This window comes from Petromyzon marinus, chromosome 9 (genome assembly GCF_048934315.1).
Source record: "Petromyzon marinus isolate PM22_M1 ecotype Great Lakes invasive population chromosome 9, UKy_Petmar_22M1.pri1.0, whole genome shotgun sequence".
Lineage (NCBI taxonomy): Eukaryota > Metazoa > Chordata > Hyperoartia > Petromyzontiformes > Petromyzontidae > Petromyzon > Petromyzon marinus.
This window is the reverse complement of record NC_133675.1, coordinates 11669872-11693895: the sequence shown is the minus strand read 5'-3', so window position 1 is coordinate 11693895 and position 24024 is coordinate 11669872. Positions and strand designations below refer to the sequence as shown.

Genomic DNA, 24024 nt, shown 5'->3' with positions numbered 1-24024 from the left:
CACACCACTGGCCCAGAGTCCCACCACCGGCCCAGAGTCCCACCATTGTCCCAGAGTCCCACCACTGGCCCAGAGTCCCACTACTGGCCCAGAGTCCCACCACTGGCCTAGAGTCCCACCACTGGCCCAGAGTCCCACCACTGGCCCAGAGTCCCACCACTGGCCCAGAGTCCCACCACTGGCCCAGAGTCTCACCACTGGCCCAGAGTCCCACCACTGGCCCAGAGTCCCACCACTGGCCCAGAGTCCCACCACTGGCCCAGAGTCCCACCACTGGCCCAGAGTCCCACCACTGGCCTGCACAGCGTCCCAGCCCTGACAAGGACAGTGGGGCCAGGGGGTCCAGGGTCCTACCTAGCTGCTGGTCTTCGGCTTCGGTCTTCAACTGGTCCCAGATCGGCTGGGGAGGTCCCCTTTTATGCCCCTTGCCCATTGAGGGGTGGGGCTGTGAGGGATCCCAGAACCCCCGCAGCCCCCCCGTTAGGGGCACCAAGGGGCTTAGCTGTCTGGGGATCCTGAGCCCCCAGCAGCCCCCAGCAGCCCCTCCCCTGATGGTACGAGGTCCCGTTCCATCTATGGCGCTACACATACATACGGCTGGCATTAGTTTCACTACATCAGTGCGTTCTGCTGCTAAGAGTCTTATCAACGGTGGGGCAGCATTTAATGAATAATACCCCAAGCACCTCAGTGTCACATGATACATATATTTCATATCCTCTACATCCCCTTTGCTTCCTTTTGCTCTTTAAAATAGGAAAATTAAGGTCAAATTAAATTGTTGTTGTTGTTGTTACTTTTCGTACGTTCGTCTGTCCTCTTTAAAGTATTTAGCCTCCATATCGTTTTGGTTGGTCTCTGCCCTTGTATCTTCTATGCGTGTTGTCTGTGCTTTATTTCAAACGAGCTTTACTACCCGGCTTCGCCCTGGACTTGGATTCACCACGGCCGTCCGCCTTTGTCTCCCCAGTGGCGATGTTCACACACCACACCACTTACTCGTTTGAGGCTGAGTCGACCTAGGGGAGGCCCAGGAGCAGTTCAAATAATCGTCACTGGTGGTGTTGGCCGTGAGCGGGAATCAAACTCGGGTCGCCGGGTTCATAGCGCAGCACGCTAACCACTACACTACCGCTCCCCACACACACAGTGACACACACAGTGACACAGCGCGCTAACCACTACACTACTGCTCCCCACACACACAGTGACACACACACAGACACACACACAGACAGACACAGCGCGCTAACCACTACACTACCGCTCCCCACACACACAGTGACACACACAGACAGACACAGCGCGCTAACCACTACACTACCGCTCCCCACACACACAGTGACACACACACAGACACACACACAGACAGACACAGCGCGCTAACCACTACACTACCGCTCCCTCCACACACAAACGCACGCGCGTGCGTCCATAGGTACACATACACGCGCTTGCTGCAGACACACACACAACTTTCAGGGTGCGTACGGCAGTAAACGACTCAAACAATAAACCAATGCTGCGTGAAGAACGCCTTAGACCTGCAACACATTTGTATGGCACTTTACCCGCGGAGGGTTGGGGGGGGGACATCAGCAGGCACACTCCGTTACGCTCGCGCATGCACGGGAGGACAAGACAGAGATGTGATGTCACATCATTATTACGCCCCTAAAAATATACAAAAGTTTATTTTTATATTTTTTGCATATTGTACAGTCTGGAAAGTACCCACATTCCAAATTTCAAGTTTGTTGCATGTCAGGAAGTACGTTAAACATTTTGAACAGACACATTCACAAATTTCCCTTTTATATACGTAGTGTTCAATTTCACTCGGACAACTTCTGTCTTTCTCCGAACACCGCTTTATTTACAACTCTCAGCATGTCCACATTCCACGGTATCCTGGTCGCCACGGCTCGCTCGCCGTGCTTCACTCGACTCGCTCGCCACCTTTGTCTTTCCACTCCCCACGATTACTTCGCTTACTCCGCACTCAGCGACTCCGCACTCAATGACTCCGCACACAGCGTCTTCACACACAGCGACTTCGCGCACAGCGTCTTTGCACTCAGCAACTCCACCCTTCAACTCTTAACTCCAACTCTGTCTTCCAAACACTGTCTCTCAAACTCTGTCTTCCAAACTCTGTCTCTCAAACTCTGTCTTCCAAACTCTCCACACTTCAACTCCCCCCATGTTGACTCCAAGCTCTCCAAAGTCCATATCCCCCAAGCTCTCCAACTTCAATCCATCTCCAAGCTCTCCGCTCTTCAACCTCTCTCCAAGCTCTCCACCATTCAACCCCCTCTGTTGACTCCGACTCCCACTCTTATACCCGCTCTCATTACACCCCCAATTAATTAACCCGCGTCCCAACGGCACTCCGCGTGACCGTCACCTGTTTCTCCTCCAGACCTTTAGACGCCTCTCCAGCCCCGGCAACAGCACCAACCAATCACAGCCGTCCACGGCTCTCCCAGCTTAATTGCCCCAACATAACCTGCACTGTATTCGCCTTCGCTACAGGCTGACCCAAGATAACCCGTACTGTCTGTGTGATCATGTAATCACGCTGTTTCCACAATGCACCTTCCTACTCCATTCTGTCTGCTGTCATCCATTATGTCTGCTGTCATCTTTCACAATGGCTAAGCCCACCGTTATCTTTTTCAAGAGCACGGTATGCTTCACCATTTTGAATCAGAATGTATACCTGCGTCCTTGGTTCTTCCATCTGATTTTCAGGATATGATCATAGCTGAGCTTAAGTTACATCTTTTTGTTGTATATTGAACTTCTTTTGCAACTTATGTGGCCGTCCGTGCTAATAGATATGAATGGCTGGCAGATCAAAAACACGCTCTGTAAATACAGATTTACTATTATAATGAGCCAAGAATGTCTGTGTGTCCCGCATGTGACGTCACTGCACGTTGACCAGCCCCCCTCAATAATCATGAACAGGTTGCGTCCTCCACATGGACCCCCCCCCCTCATTAATAATCATGAGCAGGTGACGTCACTCCGCATGGAGAACCCCCCTCATTAATAATCATGAACGGGTGATGTCACTCCACAGCGTCTACTTAGAACCCTCACTACAAAGGCAGAACCCTCACGTCACGCGATCTCCGTAATGGTATTGAGACATCAAAGTAAAAAGGACGTCATGAAGAACAAGGGGTTATAACCTTCAAATGAAATATGTGTCACCGCGGCCTTACAAATTGCACACAAATGGATGCAATGAATATCACGTCGCGGTCTGCTTTTCGCTTGCAATTTTCAGATTTACTTGCAAACACCCATCCTTGGACGGGCAAAAGGCTAGTGACGTATACTGTGTGAATTGGCCTCATTCAATTCACACCATTATCCATAATCCAGTATTTTTTTGGGTTATATCGTGTAAATATATAAATATGCCATTAAACCCACCACCACCCGAGACAGCCAATTCGTAAGGTTTGTCACGTAAACAGAACATGCCAATTCGTTACTAGTGTAATGACAGGGTGACACCTGCTGGCCGGAAAGGGAATCATGGATACGAGCATGGTTACCAACCAATCAGAGAAGGAGGTGTATCTGGAGCAAAGGTAACAGAAGGGGTTAGCCGAGATACTCCGAGAACCTGCTCGAAGGTTCCACGAGAGGGTGTGGCCGGAGGTGGGGCCTAGCCACGCCTGGGGGGATATAAGGGGGAGCGGACCCGGGGCTCGGGGCTCGTATGTGGAGTCCTGGGTCCTGGCTGCGTCGCTGCTCGCCGACATCTCTCTCCGTCGTCCGGCCACGTGGAAGATCTCCTGCGTGGTTTCCATCGCCGTCATCGTCACGCCGCCAGCCAGCGGCGTAGCCGAGTGAGGGCGGTGGGACCACGCTGAGTGATCGGCTGTGTTTAGCCAGTAGAGACGTTAATGGCCAGAGTTATACTCAGTGTGAGGAAGAACAAGTGTTGGCCTGTGTTGTGCCCAATGTGAGTAATGAAGAAGAATTACCCTCTACATGACGTGTCGCGGAAGTCGCTCAATACATTGGAGTCAGTAGTGGTTGAAAACATAATTTGGTGCTAGCCAGCAAAGAAGGAAGTATGTCTAAGCATCAGAAAAAACGGAACTCAACTGTGGCATATTCCGACGACGATGAAAACGTGACCCAAGACCTCCTACCAGCCCTGGGAACCGCGGTCCCTGTTATTGAAGCCGCGGCGAGTGAATTAGCTGCGCCCACTGGCGGAGTCAGTGGGGGTGGTAAGGTGGCACATGTCCGCCCAATGATCCCATCAAAATCCTAATTTTGATCGGATCATTGGGGTTTATTAGTAATAAATCGACATTTTGCAACTCCCACTGCCACTGTGTAGCATATTATTACATGGAAGGGACTCTATGAGATGATAGGACAATATTCTGAGTCCATAATTGGCAATAAGTAATGGCAAAGCAGTTATAAGTGACTCACGGAATTGTGCGCAGTTGCGTATACAGTCCACGACTTCCCTGAAGGCATCAACACCTTCAGCGAGCGCGATGCCGATCACACAACGCAGTTCAAAATCGACCCTCGATCGATGGCTGCGCCATCTCCGCACACGCGTCGAATAAAAAGCAAGGGACAAGTCCTTACTTACTAACAACTCCTTACTTACTAACAACGCCTTACTTACTAACAACTCCTTACTTACTAACAACTCCTATCATTTCTCATTGCTGGAGGGGTTGCCCCCCCTACCTGAAAATCCTGGTTCCGCCATTGGCTGCGCCAGAGACGGTGGAACTGGGAGCAGCCACTCCGCACCAGCAGCCCGAAGACGGCTGGCGGATGGCGTCAGTACAGCTGGACCTGTTGCGGACGGTTGTCGTGCAGTTGGTGACGCTCGTGACAGAGACTACGATAGCGGGTCGCGCTGCACTGACATCGCCGGGAAGGAGCGACCAGGAGCCAGGAGTTGACGTTCTGGCGGAAACGTCCGCAAGCGTGACAGCCGCCATTACACATGGCGGGGAGGACGCGCTGCCGGAGGCCGCCATTACGGGTGGCACGGGGGAGGCACGGACGGAGTCCTCCCTTTTAGGAAACAAGCGTGATAGACAAGATGCGGCACCCGCCACTAGAAACGAGGAAAGGGGAACCGAACATACTCTGAGATTACCTCAGCTTAAATAATTCGTCGCGGCAGGAGGCGATTGGAGCGCGTTCACTTGGCGATTTGAAGCGGCTTTCCGATCAGTACATTGGACAGAAGATGAGGCGCTGATGGCTCTGCCGACTGTTTTGGACGACGATGCTCTTGCTGTTTTCAGGGCTATTCCCGCTGCTAAGAAGGCTTATGGTGAAATGCCAAACGTGTATGAGCCGCCTTCCGACTCGCGCAGGAAATTTTTCAGCGTAGGCGAGGGGAGGCCAAGACGCATCTCGCCTACCGCAGCGCGCTGTTGGCGCTAGCGGGAGCAGCTTACTCTGGGGTGGATCCGAAAGCCCTTGACTCGCTCATCATGGAAAGGATGTTGGGACTGGCACGAGAGATGGGAGTTGTCTTACCTGTGTGTGACGAAGACGGACAGACGTCCCGGTGGGCCGCCAGGTGTCTTCAGGCCCACGAGAATTTGCATTGATGGGCTCAAATGGCGGCGTGGACAGGGGACCCCAGCCGAGACGGGGAGCCAAAGGGGTGGTCGCCACGGAATGTCATGGTGCAGCCGGCTGAGGATGCAACTTCGGAAGAGGACATCGCTGCTGCGCCTCTGGTGTGGAGTCGGAGGAGAGGGGACGCTGCCCGGCGATAGAGGAGTTGGAGACCGCACGAGCAAGAAGATTGGATGCTGCGGAGGCCCTCGCTTACCTGCTTCCACTGCGGCCAGCCGGGGCACTTCGTGCGAGGATGTCAGAACCGTCCTTGGACAGCGACCACGACTCCGGCGCCCACAGCTCCACCGACGGCTACATCTCAACCCCAACAGCGTTCGAGCCCATGACAGTGGACGGACTTCAAAGCCTCACCTACTTCTCCAGGAGTTCCGGCGGTGTGTACACCCCCTGTGCAGGAGATAAAGACCGTCGACGGGCCAGCGTCGCGAACTCGGTCTAAATGCTTAAGATTCCGTTAATATGAATGTCCCTGTGTGTTGTATAAGGGAGGGGGGGATTGTGGTTGGTTGCTTGAGTTGTGATTTTTTTTCTCTCCCCTCCATCTTTTTCCCTCTCGCCATTTTCTCGTCATCCCTTGCTTTGTTAAGTGCTTTTTGATTGTTCCTGCAGATTGTTCTGCCTTACTTAAGAAGAAACCGAAGTCAATGCTTGGTTAACTCTTTTATTGCTGTTCCTTACCTGGAGTTTCGTTGGTATTAACCGGGACGGCTATTTCTTTTTAATGAGGGGGGGGGGGGGGTTGATGTAATGACAGGGTGACATCTGCTGGCCGGAAAGGGAATCACGGGTACGGGCACAGTTAAGTACCAACCATTCAGAGAAGGAGGTGTATCTGGGGCAAAGGTAACAGGAGGGGTTAGTCGAGATACTCCAGGAATCTGCTCGAAGGTTCCACGAGAGGGCGTGGCTGGAGCCGAGGCCTAGCCACGCCTAGGGGGATATAAGGGGGAGCAGACCTGGGGCTCGGGGCTCGCGTGTGGGGTCTTGGGTCCTGGCTGTGTCGCTGCTCGCCGACATCTCTCTCCGTCGTCCGGCCATGTAGAAGATCTCCTGCGTGGTTTCCATCGCCGTCGCCGTCATCGTCACGCCGCCAGCCAGCGGCGTAGCCGAGTGAGGGCGATGGGACCACGCCGAGTGATCGGCTGTGTGTAGCCAGTAGAGACGTTAATATTGAGTGTTGTGCTCAGTGTGAGGAAGAATAAGTGTTGGCCTGTGTTGTGCCCAGTGTGAGTAATAAAGAAGAGGTACCCTCTACACGACGTGTCGCGGAAGTCGGTCATTACACATGTACAGCACACCATTGTGTTGGAGAGCCAAGCCACAACACTTACAATCTGAGTAAGACGTTTCGCCAGTAATTACAACTAGCTTCATCAGGCGACAAACAGATTTGTGGAGAAATCCATCCTGCGCGTTAAACTGACATTATTATGCTTGTTCATGGCATATATGTGCCAAAACAGCATTTCACCAGTTTACATTGCTCTTCTCTAGTCACAATACATGTTTAGTGATTGTCCCACACGATCCCTAGGACAGAGTAATCAAGAAGGACGGAGCAAACACTCCATGCTCTGATTTGGTTAAGGGCACGGGGAGCAAGAGGATTGGCCGGGACGTTCATAAAGGGAAAAGAGCTGGAGGGTTGGGTGAGCGTCAGGTGGGGCGGTTAGGCCAGATGAAGGTAAGAAGAGAGAGAGGCGACAATTGATGGAGACGGACTGGGACGAGGTGTGGAGCCAGGTAGAGGTTAAAAGAGGGAGCGGGATGCAGAGCTGGGGCGTTTCGAGAGAGAGCGAGAATGATGGGGTGGACTTGTGCCGTGAAATAAAGACCTTATACCCTGTGGACAAATAAAAAAGGCCAGTCTTCTTTCGCATGCATGCGCTCATGATTTAATTTACAGCCCTTCATCAATCTACTGCTGGATGAAGGCCTCCCCATACTTCAATCATTGGGGTTGAATACACCATACAGTATTTCACCAACCTAATCAGTATGGCTCAGTGCATAAAAACAGTTTGAACAGACTACAATGCCATAATGGTAACAGGTTTATTGCAGCCATTTTGTTTACAATAGCAGAAAGAAATGACAACGTCCATTAAAGTACAGGTGTACAGTCAGTGTAGAGAATGGCATCGATTACAACACTGTCCCTTTTGAAGAACAGTATTAAATCAGTGGATGTTGGCATCAGCCTGTTATTTTAAGCGTATTACGAGTGCATTTACACATCCCGATATTTAAAACACCGTGCGAGCTTCAGCTGTTTGAATTATTAGCGCTGGTCAGTGTATCATGATTATACTTCGTGGGTGAAATTGTAGCGACACCTGCTTCTTATTAAACTTTCAGGGGTTATAATTTAATGAAGATTAAATAATACAAAACGCTAATACAATACCCCTAATTTGAATAATGTGCCGTTAATATGTGAGAATATTGTGCTGCCCTGTGATGTGTGGACCAGATGTCACATTAGGAGATTTCAGAGGTAGTGTTGCGACATCTGCTTCCGTGAGCTCTTCTCAAACACCTAAGGGTTGCTACTGTTGTTACTGCTCTGGGAAATATCCGAATGGTTTATCTGTCTCATTCCATCATGCTGATAGCGAAAAATATATATTTAAGGTGTTTAAATAGCGAATGGCTGCAATAAAGAAGCTAGTAAAAAGCATACCGAATGCATAACATCTAAGTTAAGCACATCGAAGGGGTGACGCAACGCACGGCGTGTTTTTTTTTGCTTCGTGCACCGAGCACTCTAAGGCTCACTGGGGGGGGGGGGGGCACGCATCTCAGACACCCTCCACAGCGGGCAGTGCCAGTGTGGACCGAGCGCAGAGACCCGACGCCGTGAGACAGAAGTGCCCAGCCGGACAGCAGTGAATCCCGTCAGAGCAGCAAATCGCCTGCAGGCACACAGGATGGCAGGGCTCGTTAGAGCGTTCAACGACAAATGCAACCTGAGTGGCATTCAACTCGCGTGGGGGGGAATGCCCTTCGTGCGTGTCGACGATGCACGCAAGGGGGAGTGGTTTGTCGAGCACAATACGCCAGCAGATGCCTTGATCCACACGGCGCTGATGTTCACGCGATTAATCTCTTTTAGGCTAATTTGAACTCGTCTCACTGGCAGCACAGGTCAAGGTTTTAGCCACACATTGCCAGCGATGTTGCGTGGCTCGGAAATCATCGGCGGAGTTTCAGTTGTATATTTGGTGGGGGGGGGGGGGGCAGGGGTTTGTTTAGTCCCCCACATTAGGAATCGCGAGTGCATATAAGTAATTAATTTATGTATAATCTCAATTGTAAACTAAAAAAATCATAAATCTGTCCAATTTGGGGAGGGGGGTGGGGCGTTTCCCCCCGTGACCCCCATTCCCCCAAACTCTGCCCATGCTTGGAGTCAAACCCAGGTCCCTGGGACTGCAATGCACAGGGGATGTGCGCGTTTACATTCTGCTCTCCCCACCCCACCCCCCTACGTAAATGAGCGGGGGTACGACCATTCCGACCTTGGTGCCACTTTAACATTAACCTTCAAATCTGTGGCAATGGGTCGGTAGACCGAGCGCCGGCCGAGGCTGCTGCTGCTGCTGCTGTGGGAGGCTCTCACGTGCGGGATGTTGCAGCAGCCCCAGCTGCCGGTGGCGAGGCGACAGCAGGTCTGGCCGTCCCGGCAGTACTGCCCGCTCCCGCAGTACACAACGTGAGCTCCCACAGGGCCTGAGAGCGCCGCCTCCTTCTCCACCCAGGGGGTGAGCGCGGCCGAGCTCACGCACTGCCCCCTGTGGTCGCCACTCGCCCCGTGGCAGTCGCTCCCCGCGGGGCAGCCGCTGCTGTCCACGCAGCCGTCCTGCTGCTGCTGCTGCTCACGGCTCAGGAAGGTGGCCACTTGCGGGGTGGGGGAGGGGGCGAAACCAGCAGAAATGTGAATGTTGTATCTAGTGGTGGTTGGTGGTGGTGGGGAATGCATTATTATTATTTACTGGACTGTCATAATTTCCCTTTCAGAGCTTTGCCATTTTATTGGTGGATGATGATCGATCACCCGCCACCGTTTCAATCACGGGGGGGGGGGGGGGGTTGCTTTACCACACTTCACCGCACTACTAAGTGCGGTATCGTAAAGGGTGGGTTTGCCAGGACCAGTTCAGATCGTTAATTTTTCAATGGTGTTAGCCATGGCTGAGAATCAAACTCAGGTTCCCGGATTCATGGACACATTGCGACAACCACTGCTCCACCAGTCTCCCATTTCATACATTAATATATTCCTACGGTATACACTATATATTATGAAATGTATCTTCAGAAAAAGGTCCTAAGCAGTTCCATGAATATTTAACAGCAATGACGAACGTAAACAAATTAACGAGTGATAGGGAAATTCTTGGTTCTTTCGGTAAAGTCACGTTGAAGGGAAACAATAAAATAATAAAATATATAAAACAATAACATTCTCACGACGTTTCGACTGTAAAACAGTCATCATCAGTCATCATCAAAACTGGTGATGACTGTTTGTGTTACAGTCGAAACGTCGTGATAATTTTATTGTTTTATATATATTTTATTATTTTATTGTTTCCCTTCAACGTGACTTTACCGAAAGAACCAAGAATATGAATCACTGCAGTCACGAAAGCTTTAAATCAAAATTTGAGTGATAGTGATGTGAATCAATGTGCTGGATATGTGTGCAGGAATGGGTATGCAGTGCAGGCCAAGTTCATTAGCAAATTACCAGGGTCCTGAAATTCCGCATCGGGGAGGCAAAGGTTGAGCCCTCGGAAGGTGGTGCAGGTGGATCCTTTTCCACAGCACGACAGGCCGTCACCACAACACGAGCCCTGAGCAAAAATCACAGCACATCTCAACACAAAAACGGTGACGTAGCCGTTCGCTGCTTGTTGCAGATGTTTATGGTTCAAATGCAAACGGCCGCCCTCATCAATACTGCCAGGTATATTGAAAATAAATAAAAAATGTGCCGTCTGCTTTAACAGTGAACCTTAAAGATCCCGCAACAATCATCACCCGCTACTGCGCAAAAACCTGGCAGGTCCTTCGTGACATTGAACTACGAAACCCAGTGAGGTTTTCCTGGGTACATAAATAGAATGATAAAAAGACACTGACAGCTAATAAGGCGTCGTAAAAGTTCATTTATATGAACGGTGCGGACATATCACGTAACGAACATGAATGAAGAGAACCGTGTTTAAGAATAGTTGTTTTTACTATCCAAAACTTTTGGACACCCATTCTATGTAACCGGGCATTTTTTTAGATTGTTCATGAATTTAATATTGTAAATAGATCATTCGTAGTTATCGACGTATGTTTCAATTTAGATACTTTTAATAGGTTAGGAAATGTTATTTCTGAGTTAGTATTTTTCATAGGTGAAAAAAACTTTATCCCTCTGATAAGTTTAATTTGGTTTACCACTGATAAATATATTTTAGTTTTTTATTGCATTGCAGCTGCTGGTGAAGGAACACAAGAATGTTCTCAACTAAGCATGCTGTAAAATACATTTCGCTGCGCTCATTAACGACCCGTTGACCTCCAGACACAATTGTTCAGACCTGTGGCTGGCGGGATGGCTCGCAGCTCCCTCCCAAGCTGGGCAACGCACCTCAGACAAGGGGCAGCAGCGAGATTCTCCATTGGCCGAGCAGACGGAGCCTGCGCAGGAGGTGACCTGTGAGACTGTGGCAGAGATGGCCTGAGCTGGAACTGTGGCCAATGCCCCCTGTGTCTCGCCCTGGCCTTCACCCTTCTCAGCCGACGGAAACCGCACGCAGCAAGCCAGGCAGATCATACATTTCTTAATTCGCTACGAACAGGGAACTACTACAGATAACATATTTCAGCAATATAAGCATACAAACTTTCCAATGTAACAGTTAATAATAATACGCATTGGTGGCAGGTGTTCATTTTATATATATTTTAAAATTTCTATCCTGTCATGTCTCTCTCGCAAAGGAGCCAATGAGCTCAAACAAACCGATTAAATAGTATAAATAGTATAAATGAAAGACATGCAATGAAACCAGCTTACTTCTCCTACCCAGCAGCAAGTGTATCGGGATAAGTTCCAGCAACAACGCGATACGCAGAATCGACCATCAGGGCAACGGTCGGCAGACACGAGGGCACATAGCCCGGACGCCACCAGCACGAACATCAGCGGACGTGGAAGAGCCATCGCGATCGCCTCCTCGCTGAGCCCAAGTGAGAACACAGCGCTGATCGACAGACAGGCTGCTGCTGCTGCTGTCCCTTATAAAGCGTCACGCTGGCATGAGCCCACCAGCTTATCGGCGACCTTCACCAGGTCATGTGAACATCCTCAAATGCTGTTTGTTTCACGAATTGTATATAAAAGTTGTTTTTTGAGTCACTTTAAATATTTATCATGCTGCAGCCACTTGTTCTTTATGGAAATTGTTCATCTAACCACAGCTTCCTTCAGAAGGCAGCACTGTGTTGTGTAATTATGATAATAATTGCGGAACAGTGATATTAATTGAGGAAGCAGACAAATACTGCAACTCACCAGATGGAGTCACGACATTTTGAGAAGAGGACATCCCAACTCCCTTTAACGACAATTTTCGAAAGCAAATTAATCCTTTAAGCGGCTACAAGCATCTATGTAAAATACACTTTATACTTGATGTTCTAACTAATTTTACTATTTAGCAACTTTATGGTGTGTATTTCAACGCTTCTAAAGCTGTTTTGTTTTGAATTACCGATATTGGTCATTATCAGCTACGCAACCACAAAGTTTCTAATTTTTTATATTTTTGCATCAACGGTGGCAGAATTACTTAAGCTGTGGTTGGGTATTGGCATAGTGTAATAAACCAAAGGTTGGCCATGTCATTGATGGAGCTGTAAATACTCCTAGCATTTGAAAAATATTACAAGAAAAGCTAACGTAAAAAAATAAAATCTGATCCCTGTGTAGGATGTCCGTGTACCATTTGTTTATGAAAATTATTTCAATTGTTTGGCTGTTAAATTTTGATTTAAAGCTTTCGTGACTGCAGTAATTCATATTCTTAGTTTTTTCGGTAAAGTCACGTTGAAGAGAAACAACAGAATAACAAAATATATATAAAACAATAAAAAATTCTCACGACGTTTCGACCATAACTCAAACGGTCATCATCAGGTGTGATGAAAAAAAATTCTCACGACGTTTCGACCATAACTCAAAAATTCTCACGACGTTTCGACCATAACTCAAACGGTCATCATCAGGTGTGATGATGAATTTTTTATTGTTTTATATATATTTTGTTATTCTGTTGTTTCTCTTCAACGTGACTTTACCGAAAAAACTAAGAATATGTTTGGCTGTTGTTTCAAATATAATATAGATTTAAATTAATAGATATTAAATTGTAGCATATTTGGCAAATGTTACTTTATTTTTGTTATAATCATTCATATCAACAAACGTCCCTTATTTATCGAGGAAAGCCTCACTGAACATCTTCATAAGTTTTTTTAAGAGCGAGGTCTGCTTCGGATTTTTGCAAATGAAAGTAACAGCAGCGGTGGCTTGTTTCTTGAGTTTTGAGGTAGCAACACGTGCAGGTGTCCTAAGCTGGCAATGGAAAGACAACGGACGCGTAATAATGAAGTCAACGCCATCACATTACCATTATAGTATTCAATTAAATCACCAGCGCAACACTCACAATTCCACGGCCGACTCTACAGCCTCCACAAACTGGAACCACCAATGAGTAATAACACTATCCAGTAGACGTAAATGCACGCTCGACAGGACAACCACTACGGAGCGTTCATGATCATTGCGGTGGGTTTCCTTGACTTGTGCATCTTTTCCACTGTCAATGGTAGCATCGTAGTACGGGAGAGATTATGTATGTGTCACCAAAATAAAACTTGTTGAATGCAAGGTGAAACACCACCTGAACTCCCCTCCCCTATTTAAGCCTCAAGAATCCCAGCACACAAGAGTGTGGTGATTAAAGGCAGGAAGGGGGGAGTCTCATTGCATGGGAGCGAGGGAGCGCGAGCGATGGACGCACCTGCACTTGGGCAGATAATTTAAGGACGGTAGAGTAATTGAATACTATAATGGGATTTAATCGAATTGAGGTCATGTTCAACATTTTAAATAACAATAACCTACAGGTACAGTCCGTTGTTATTACACAGCTGGGTGCATGTATCACCGCACCGTCACTTGGCCATGACGTTAGCCGTTGCTGGGAATCGAATTCGGTTATCTGGGTCCATAGAACTGTGCTACTCGTTGCTGCACCACTCTCCACGAGCTATAGAAACAAAGATTCCCCGTGTAGCCTTCACAGACTGTTTGGTGCAAGTGCTGTTAGCGAGCAGCACCTATGAAGGCCGGCACGGAACACGAGGGGGTGGGTGGCCAGCACCACCCACGATGTTTACACATCATTTGAGGCTGAGTCGACCTAAAGGAGGTGTTGGCTGTGAGTGGGAATCTAATTCGGCTCACCGGCTCCGTATGGCAGCACGCCAACCACTGCGCCACACACATACAAAGACAAATATCCCCTGTATAGCCTGTAACAGACTGTTGTGGAAAGTGCTGTTTGTTAGCGGCTACTTATGAAGGCCGGCACGGCACACGAGGGGGTGGGTGGCCAGCACCACGCCCGGCCGCCTTTGTCTCCCCAGTGGCGATGTTCACACACCACACCAGGTACTCGTTTGAGGCTGAGTCGACCTAGGGGGGGGGCCCAGATAATCGTCACCAGTGTTGGCCGTGAGCGGGAATCGAACTTGGGTCACCGGGTTCGTAGCGCAGCGCACGACCGCTCCCCACGAGCTACGTAAGACGCTCTCACACACAAACACACCTGCAAATACCACTTCGCAGACAGTACACACCCGTCTACATTTGTAGAATTTATCAAATACGTAACCAACCTGACAACACTTGGGTCGTGCAATCGCCGACATAGGCTAACACACACGTTCATGCACTTTAACTTTCTGCGTGCAATTTTGCTCGTACAGCCATCCCAATATCATCATTATTATTATTTTGCTTTACATCATGATGGATGTATTATTTGATTAAGGGTGTGGCTAAATTGCTGGCTCGTGCTGTGTGGGTTTTCCCAGGAGGGAATCCGTGTGCCCAGGTGGCACGCGCTCATCGCCCGGACTCAGTGAAGAGGCAATCGCCATGTGTCTCTTCCTTGTGCGGTTGTTCGTGCCGATCAACATTTCCCCCGTCGCAAACAGAGATGCCCGCACGGTGGTAGGCTTTGAAAGACCGCAATAGATATGTCCACGAACGTTTACGTGGGTCTGCAACAGAGCTCGGGAGCATTTAAATTGCTTAATGAAGCAAAGGAAATACGACATGATCCTGACATAATTGGACATTGCATTACATCTATTTTTTTTGTTAAACACAACGCATAGCCATTGAGACATCCAATATACAAATGGCTCCACCAATGTAAATGTGCTCCATTACATCACAGTATTCGTGTTTGTGGAGGATCTTTGTCCGAGTAGGTGATGGGCATTGATGTCGGCGATTTCCACTCCTGCCCCAGAGAACACAGAATTCTGACATCATCAGGTCTCTGCTTGCACAAACAGGCAATTAATTCATTGTTGGTTTGCATGCTTACATGTTCATTTGTACAGTCTTCTGCAGGTTGATGAGTGGCTATGTTCTTGGCAGAGCGTATGAGATGAGTGCGAAGACAATATAACAAGCTTGTGCCGGATGCCCCACGGCAGGGAGGGGAATCAGGCGACCATTATGTCTCCTGGCCAAACCCCATTTAGACTCAAAACAAAGTGGCCAGTGACAAACAGCGCTCTTTATTGAATTGAGCAAGTATAGAGGAATTTGGGTACGTATAGAGACTATGGGGTAGGACAATTTTCTGTGCGGGGGGACATACTGTAGGTTCGGCTTAAATCTGGGGCACCTTCCCAACAGTTGACCCCTTGAATCTCTACCAATGAAAGCACATAATTTATAGCCCCATGTTGTGGAATAATATTCACGCACAGCGACATTCAGTAGGTTCCAATACGTTGCATTGTTTTTTTTAACCTCTTACACCCGTGGCAGTTACCTTCGTTTTTTTTCCTTCCGTTTCCATAGCCCATCAACCCCCCAACCCCCTAGTTTCACCCTGTGGCCTCTCTCACCAGAATGACTCCGACACCACATTTATTAAGCGTTTGTTGGTAGTCTTTATTTTTGGTAAACAAAAGTACATTTGTTAATTGCCTCAACGTTATCCCATTTAGTCTTTGCAAGCAGCAAGGTTTTGATTGAAAGCTTTCGTGACTGCAGGGATTCATGTTCTTGGTTCTTCCGGTAAAGTCACCACGTAGAAGGGAAACAATAAAATAATAAAAATATAAAACAAAATTCTCACGACGTTTCGACTGCAACACAAGCAATCATCATCAGGTGTGAAAACCACAAGAAAATTTGAAAAAAGTGGCGGTTATTTTTAACGTTAGCACCACGGATAGCGATTTGACAGTTTGTCCAGATGGATGAATCCATCTATGTTCGGAAAAGAGGGGGGAGACGAAAATAATGAATGTGGTCTGAAAGCCACCTTAAGCGTGATCAATCGAAATAGTTTATCAAATCCTTCCAATGTAGGACCAACACCTCGGCCGTGGCAGATCACTGTTATAATTCAGCAGGTTCACATGACATTGACTTCTCCAAGACAGGTTCTTTGCAAGCCACCTGGCTACCATGAGAGATTCGTTCATGAGGCTATCCACATATACAAACACAGAGACAATTTCAACTGAGAAGATGGATTCTGGTTTAACAATCATTGGAAGGATTTGATAAACCATTTCGGGTCTTAATTTATTGATCATGCTTAAGGTGGCTTTCAGACCGCAACCATTATTTTTCGTCTCCCCCCCTCCTCTTTTCCGAACATAGATGGACTCGTCCATCTGAACAAACTGTCAAATCGCTATCCTTGGTGCTGAGGTTAAAAAACCGCCACTTTTTTCACATTTTCTTGTTGTGGTTTTCACACCTGATGATGATTGCTTGTGTTGCAGTCGAAACGTCGTGAGAATTTTATCGTTTAATATTTTTATTACTTGATTGTTTCCCTTCTACTTGACTTTACCGAAAGAACCAAGACTATAAAGAGCAAGGTGCTATTCGTGTTTTTTATGTGAATTGCTGCAAATAAAAAAATCACACAAAGAGCAGTCGAAGGGTGCAATGCACAGTGCTTCGTGCACGCAGCACTGTGATGCCCACTGGGCACACATCTCAGACACCCTCCACAGCGTGGACCGAGCGCACAGATCCAATGCAGAAGTGCCCAGCCGGACAGCAGAGGATCCCGTCAGAGCAGCATATTGCCTGCAGGAACACAGGATAGTAGGTGTCATTATAGCGAACACGCGTTCAACGACAAATATCGTTAATCGCATTCAACTCACATGGGGGAATGCCCTTCGTGCCTATCGATGCACGCAAGGGGGAGTGGTTTGTCGAGCACAATGCCCAGCAGATGCCTTTGTCCACCCAGCGCTGATGTTCACGCGATTCAGTGGGTCATCTATTTTAGGCTGAGTCCACCAGGGCTCGGTTGAATCACTATTTGCCTTTGATGTGCATGGCTAGGAATCAAAGACATTGTTTCAGGGATTGTAGTGCGGAGTGTTAACTCGGCACAGAGAGGCTGCGCTTACACATTACTCGACATTCTGCACTCGGCATGAATATAATTCCTTATCGTGCCATTGTAACCTTTTTTCAACTTTGGTGGAGTACGTTGGTAAAATAAAAATGATTTAGTACTGTGCTACAATTGATTGAGTGTGTTTAAATCAAAGTTACATGACAGTATGGTTAGGGAATCCAATGGTGTGCAGCGGATGCGAATTAACGCATTTATTCGGCATTTATGTATTTATACTGATTAGGATTTAGGATCAATGTAAGAGTAATACATGCCAAAGGATTCATTGATATTTTCACGACAACACATTACTGTATATATAGGGAAAATCAATATATAATTTTTCTGACATAAATGGTGAGTGTAGAATGAGAGAATGATACAGTTGTGATGCAATTACCACGGTCCTGGAATTTTGCATTGGGCAGGCAAACGTTGAGCCCCTGGAAGGTGGTGCAGGTGGATCCTTTTCCACAGCACGACAGGCCGTCACCGCAGCACGAGCCCTGAGCAAACATCACAGCACATCTCAACACATGGCCTAAGCGGTAGCAGTGGACGCGCTTACATGATCTAGCACAGTGGTTCTTAACCTGGGTTCGATCGAACCCCAGGGGTTCGGTGAGTCGATCTCAGGGGTTCGGCAGAGCCCCCTGCCACGGAGGTCCGGACACACTTGAATTATTGTGTAAATTTGTGATGACACACACGGCCCGCTTGGCCATCACTGGCTGCAGATGATCATGCTACACTGCTTGGCCAATCAGCGCTGCGGGGAATTTAGTGCGTACTCAGTAGTCAACGTGTGACTGTTGTTGTCGTACATCGTGTGATTTCTTTAATATTTTATCCATACTAACTATGTCGGGCAAAAGAAGAAAGTGGTCGGACGAATATGTACAACATGGATTCTCATGTATCACGGAACGTGATGGGAGTGAGCGTCCTATCTGCATGATTTGCAACGCCAAGTTGAGCAACTCTAGTCTTGCACCGGCAAAACTAAAGGAACACTTCTTGAAGCTGCATGGAGACGGGGAATACAAGAACACAACACTTGCTGAATTCAGGGTGAAGAGAGCCAGATTCGATGAAAGGGCCACTCTGCCTGCTCTTGGATTTGTACCTGTTAACAAACCGATCCTGACAGCATCGTACGAAGTTGCATACCTGATCGCAAAGCAGGGCAAGCCACACACCATTGGTGAAACACTTGTGAAACCAGCTGCATTAAAGATGGCGAATCTGATACTCGGAACAGCGGCCGAAGGTAAATTATCCCAAATTCCCCTTTCAAATGACACCGTCAGTGACAGAATAGAAGACATGAGTAAAGACATCTTGGCTCAAGTAGTCGCGGATCTGATTTCAAGCCCGGCAAAATTCAGCCTTCAACTCGACGAAACCACAGACGTTTCTGATCTAAGCCAGCTTGCTGTTTTTGTACGCTATGTGAAAGACGACATGATAAAAGAAGAGTTTTTATTTTGTAAGCCTCTTACAACAACAACGAAGGCAGCCGATGTGAAGAAGCTTGTGGATGACTTCTTCAGAGACAACAATCTTTCATGGGATATGGTTTCTGCAGTTTGTACGGACGGAGCTCCAGTCATGCTGGGAAGAAAGTCTGGTTTTGGTGCGCTAGTAAAGGCCGATGCACCACACATCATTGTGACGCATTGTATTCTGCACAGGCATGCGTTGGCAACAAAAACCTTACCTCCAAAAATGGCAGAAGTATTAAAAACTGTGGTGGAATGTGTGAACTATGTGCGAAACAGTGCTCTGAGGCACCGCATCTTCAGTGAGCTGTGTAAAGAAATGGGCTCTGAATTTGAGGTACTTCTGCTCCATTCTAATATTCGGTGGTTATCCCGGGGACAGGTGCTGAATCGTGTTTTTGCCATGCGTGTGGAATTAGCCCTGTTTTTGCAAGAGCACCAACACTGCCATGTAGATTGCTTCAAAAATCCTGAGTTCATTCTCATTTTAGCATACATGGCTGATATATTCGCAGCTCTCAATCATCTCAATCAGCAGATGCAGGGTGGTGGAGTCAATATCATGGAAGCGGAAGAACACCTGAAGGCTTTTCAAAAAAAGCTACCGTTATGGAAACGACGAACAGAGAACAATAACTTCGCAAACTTCCCGCTTCTGGACGACTGTGCAAGTAAGATCGAAGATGTGTCTGGAATCGGAGATATTTATGTATCCACGGAACTCAAGCAAACAATTGCCACGCACTTAGATGAGCTTGCAAAGTCTCTCGACGGATATTTCCCTACAAGAGAGTCATATCCAGCATGGGTGAGACAGCCGTTCACGTTTGCTGTTGAAACAGCAGATGTCAATGATGAATTCCTCGACGAAATCATTGAAATTCAGCAGAGCCAGGTTCAACAGCAACTCTTCAGAACAACAACGCTCTCAACGTTTTGGTGTCGACAAATGAACAAGTATCCAGTTATTGCTAAGAAAGCCCTGGATTTTTTTATACCATTTGTTACAACATATCTTTGTGAGCAATCCTTTTCCAGGATGCTGGACATAAAAACGAAGAAAAGGAACAGACTTTGCTGTGAAAATGACATGAGAGTGGCACTTGCCAAGGTGAAGCCACGCATATCTGAACTGATCTCTCAAAGGCAACAGCAGAAGTCACATTGATTTCCAGGTATGTAATTTGTTGTGAGTTTATGCATTGTGTTGGTTTTATTCTTTGAACAAGGTAATGTTCATGCACGGCTCATTTTGTGTACCAGTAAAAAACATATCTATGTCTTGAATTTGAAAAAAATCACATTTTATTTTTCACTAAAGAGGGGTTCGGTGAATGCGCATATGAAACTGGTGGGGTTCGGTACCTCCAACAAGGTTAAGAACCACTGATCTAGCAGTTGCGTGTTTGCCGCTCGATTCTGAGGTGCACGGTTCCAATCCCAAGGCTGCCCTATTGACCATCAAAGTACACGCCGCCCGCTTCACAGTGGACGTTAAATATTCCGTGATGTCATTGTGTGCCGCGACATCATGGTTTGCATTTTCTAAATTTGAAAATTAAATGCAAATTACCCCGTTGAGATTATTAATAGCACTGATAAAACTCGCAACGCCTCGACAAAGGTCATTAATAAAGAAAAATGTGGACATGCCACATGACGAACATGCATAAACAGTACTGAATTCAAAATTGTTGTCTATATATTTTTTTATCGTACATTGTACTTTGTGATCTCAAGTATTTAATTGCAGCGTCTGGTAAAAGAACACAATAAATGTTCTCAACTAAGCATGCTGTAAAATACAACATTTTGTTGCGTCCATTCACAGTTTGTAACCTCCAGACACAATTGTTCAGACCTGTGGCTGGCGGGAGGGCTCGCAGCTCCCTCCCAAGCTGTTTGTTCCACGCACCTCAGACAAGGGGCAGCAGCGAGATTCGCCGTTGGCCGAGCAGACGGAGCCTGCGCAGGAGGTGACCTTGACAGAGATGGCCTCAGCTGGAACTGTGGCCAATGCCCTCTGTGTCTCGCCCTGGCCTTTACCCTGCTCAGCCGACAGAAATCACAAGCAGGAAACACAGGCGGATGATATATTTGTGCATTTGCTTGTGACAGGCAACTACAGTACCACGGATAACGTCGTGCAGCTATGTCCGTGAAATAAATTCCAATGTAAGTTTATCGTAATACTCATTCGTTGCCGTTATTTTTGTCCTTTTTCTTCATTCTGCACATTGCGACATTGCACAATCATGGCCGCAGTTAGGATCCCGTTTGCAAATGAGCTCAAACAAACCGCCGACGCTGAATTAAGGAAATACGTTGAATTGAGCACACAGTAGTTGTATTGTTATAATTTAAAATTAACTTGCCTCTCCTGCCCAGCAGCAAGTGTATCGGGAAAATTTCCAGCAGCAGTGCGATGCGCAGTATTGACCATCGGGGCAACGGTCGGCAGACACGAGGGCACATAGCCCGGACGCCACCAGCACGAACATCAGCGGACGTGGAAGAGCCATCGCGATCGCCTCCTCGCCGAGCCCAAGTGAGAACACAGCGCTGATCCACCGACAGGCTGCTGCTGTCCTTATAAAGCGTCACGCTGGCATGAGCCCACCAGCTTATCGATGATGAGCACCACATAGTGTGTACATCCTGAAAAGGATTGTGGAGTTTTTTTTCTTCAGGAATGCACCTTTGACTTTGGGATGACATGTTGGCCCTTTAACATCCATAAATAAGAGGTTTTGCCCTTTCTGGCAATAAAACAGTTAAGATGTTCAAGCACCAAATAGAAACCTGTTGCAAGGAATAAAAGTCTGCGTTAACCACACGAGCTTGTGGCAAACAAACATGCTCTAAAAATATATGGGCATTGTCTTTGAAACTGATTGGCCTACACCAGAGACAGCCTCCTTTATGGCCTTTCAATGTTTGTAAAAATGGACAATATAATTATCTTAGTTTATCAAACGAAATATCATCGTGTTACCATATTATGGCAGCCATCGTAAAATGACATACATTTATAATTCTGCAGACTGATTGCAGTTTATTGCAAGTCATTAAAAAAATCCGTAGCTTGTGCAAGGCACAAGCTACGTGCCTTGCACAAGTTGTGTAATCATGAAGACGGTGGAACAGCGATATTATATGAGGAAGCTCAAGCATCAGCCACCACAACCCACAAGGTGTCCTCAAGTCATTTTGAAAACAGAACATCATCTTACAGGAAAATGTTGAAAGCACTTGTAATTAAAAATGACTTACCTCGATTAAAACCTTAAGACGGTATGTTTATATGCGGTGGTCCAATTATTTTCCTATACCGCAGCTTTCTGTTGTGTGTTTCTATACGTTGAAAACCGCCTTACTCAACAGCGCATACATATTTAGTGTTCAATTTCACTCGGACAACGTCTGTCTTTCTCCGAACACCGCTTTATTTACAACTCTCAGCATGCCCTCCATATTCCACAGTATCCAGGTCGCCACGGCTCACTCGCCGTGCTTCACTCGACTCGCTCGCCACCTTTGTCTCTCCACTCCCCACGATTGCTTTGCTTACTCCGCACTCAGCGACTCCGCACACAGCGACTCCGCACTCAGCAACTCCGCACTCAGCAACTCCGCACACAGCGTCTTCGCACACAGCGTCTTCAGCTCCGCTATCGCTACGCTCTCTCCACTACTGGCTATTCTCGTCTCCAGCTCCGCTATCGCTACGCTCTCTCCACTGCTAACTACTTCTCTTCTTCAGCTCCGCTATCGTTACGCTCTCCCAACTGCGAGCTCTCTTCTTCAACTCCGCTATCGTTACGCTCTCTCTACTGCTAGCTGCTCTCTTCTTCAGCTCCGCTATCGTTACGCTCTCTCTACTGCTAGCTGCTTCTCTTCTTCAGCTTCGCTCCACACTGTTTCCAAACTCCGTCTCCAACTCCATCTCCAAACTCTGTTTCCAATTCTGTCTCCAAACTCTGTCCCCCACTTTGTCTCCAAACTCTCCTCCAAACTCCACGTCTTGCCTCGTCCAGCTCCCAACTCCAACTCCCGCTCCAATTGCCGACCCCCAATTTATCCCCGCTCTCATTACGCCCCAATTAATTAGTCCCAACGGCACCCCGCGTGATCCGTACACATGTTTCTCACCAGACTTCAAGACGCCTCTCTAGCCCCGGCAACAGCCCCAACCAATCACAGCCGTCCTTGGCTCTCCCAGCTTAATTGCCCCAACGTAACCTGTACTGTATTTGCCTTCGTTACAGGCTAACCCAACATAACCCCAATGACTTTGCCTTCACAACAGGCTGACACAACATAACCCGCACTGTCTCTGTTTCCATGCAATACGCACCTTTCTACTCCACTACACATACATTACTTCTCGTTAAAGAAAACAATAATTTTTGGCCCAGGAGTCCGAATTGACCCAGCAACCTGGATAGCAAGTCCAGTGTGCTAACTTTACACCATGGCAGCACCATTGTATTCAGGAGAGAAGCTCCTCAGTACATTGTTTGTGACCATGAGTGTTGGCAGTGCTGCATCGCACACACATTTAACGTATTTGCGAATGTGTGTTTCGTTCCAGAAACGTGTTTGTAATCCAAGCACTCGTATATCAAAGCGAATTTCCCCATAAGAAATCATGGAAACTCAGATGATTCGTTCCACAACCCAAAAAATATTCATATAAAAATGATTAATACAAAATACCTTTTTATATTTTTATTATTTAAATTTAATATAAAGTAATTAAATTTAATCGTTGGTGTAAGGGAGACGTACAGTTACTAAAGAACAGTCACTACACTTGGACACAATAAAAAAAAATGCTTTACACACACACACGTGGTCACAACACTATAGTACTGTAGTAAATGTGGTGCCACCGCGGCGGAGCAGCTCCGTCGGGGACCGTACCCACCGCTGTGACACCACCACCGGGGGGTGACAACGCCGACGCGGCGCGCCTCGCCCCCCCCCCCCGCACGAACGCACACACACCCCACGTAGAGCCGGGAAGGGAGGTCACCTGGCCGACAGGTTTTTATCCAGAAGCCCCTAATGGGATCAAGCTTCATGGTTTCCTGCGGCCGGGAAATTGGGCGATC

General features: G+C 47.5%; 2 protein-coding genes across 5 annotated transcripts; both read right to left on the bottom strand.

Moving 5' to 3' along the window:
* Positions 1-7696: 7696 nt before the first annotated feature.
* Positions 7697-12037, bottom strand: LOC116940527 (progranulin-like). Of its 4 annotated transcripts, none has more exons than XM_032950467.2 (5): positions 11747-12037; positions 11309-11449; positions 10412-10517; positions 9281-9558; positions 7697-8573 (listed from the first exon to the last, which is right to left on the bottom strand). In XM_032950467.2, exons 1-5 carry the CDS (start codon positions 11882-11884, stop codon positions 8460-8462), a joined length of 777 nt encoding a protein of 258 aa, XP_032806358.1. In that variant the 5' UTR covers positions 11885-12037; the 3' UTR covers positions 7697-8459. The 4 variants fall into 4 exon arrangements, with proteins under 4 accessions (XP_032806358.1, XP_032806355.1, XP_032806357.1 ...); XM_032950464.2 differs by having other exon boundaries at positions 11738-12025; XM_032950466.2 differs by having other exon boundaries at positions 11309-11452; positions 11747-12011.
* A 3863-nt stretch (positions 12038-15900) lies between these two features.
* On the bottom strand, positions 15901-21487 carry LOC142924164 (uncharacterized). The gene is made up of 4 exons (XM_076065909.1): positions 21283-21487; positions 20823-20954; positions 17806-17911; positions 15901-17083 (listed from the first exon to the last, which is right to left on the bottom strand). Exons 1-4 carry the CDS (start codon positions 21427-21429, stop codon positions 17067-17069), a joined length of 402 nt encoding a protein of 133 aa, XP_075922024.1. The 5' UTR covers positions 21430-21487; the 3' UTR covers positions 15901-17066.
* Positions 21488-24024: the final 2537 nt, after the last annotated feature.

Excerpts from the sequence above, each read along its gene's own strand:
- LOC116940527 (XM_032950463.2), bottom strand. The coding sequence starts at position 11,884 with ATGGCTCTTCCACGTCCGCTGATGTTCGTGCTGGTGGCGTCCGGGCTA. Across the intron at positions 11,453-11,737 it reads CTTGCTGCTGGGTAGGAGAA|AAGGGTGAAGGCCAGGGCGA; the intron begins GTAAGCTGGTTT and ends CCGTCGGCTGAG. Across the intron at positions 9,559-10,411 it reads TGCGGAATTTCAGGACCCTG|TGGCCACCTTCCTGAGCCGT; the intron begins GTAATTTGCTAA and ends CCACCCCGCAAG.
- LOC142924164 (XM_076065909.1), bottom strand. The coding sequence starts at position 21,429 with ATGGCTCTTCCACGTCCGCTGATGTTCGTGCTGGTGGCGTCCGGGCTA. Across the intron at positions 20,955-21,282 it reads CTTGCTGCTGGGCAGGAGAG|GGTAAAGGCCAGGGCGAGAC; the intron begins GCAAGTTAATTT and ends TCGGCTGAGCAG. Across the intron at positions 17,912-20,822 it reads GCTGCTGCCCCTTGTCTGAG|GGCTCGTGCTGCGGTGACGG; the intron begins GTGCGTGGAACA and ends ATGTTTGCTCAG.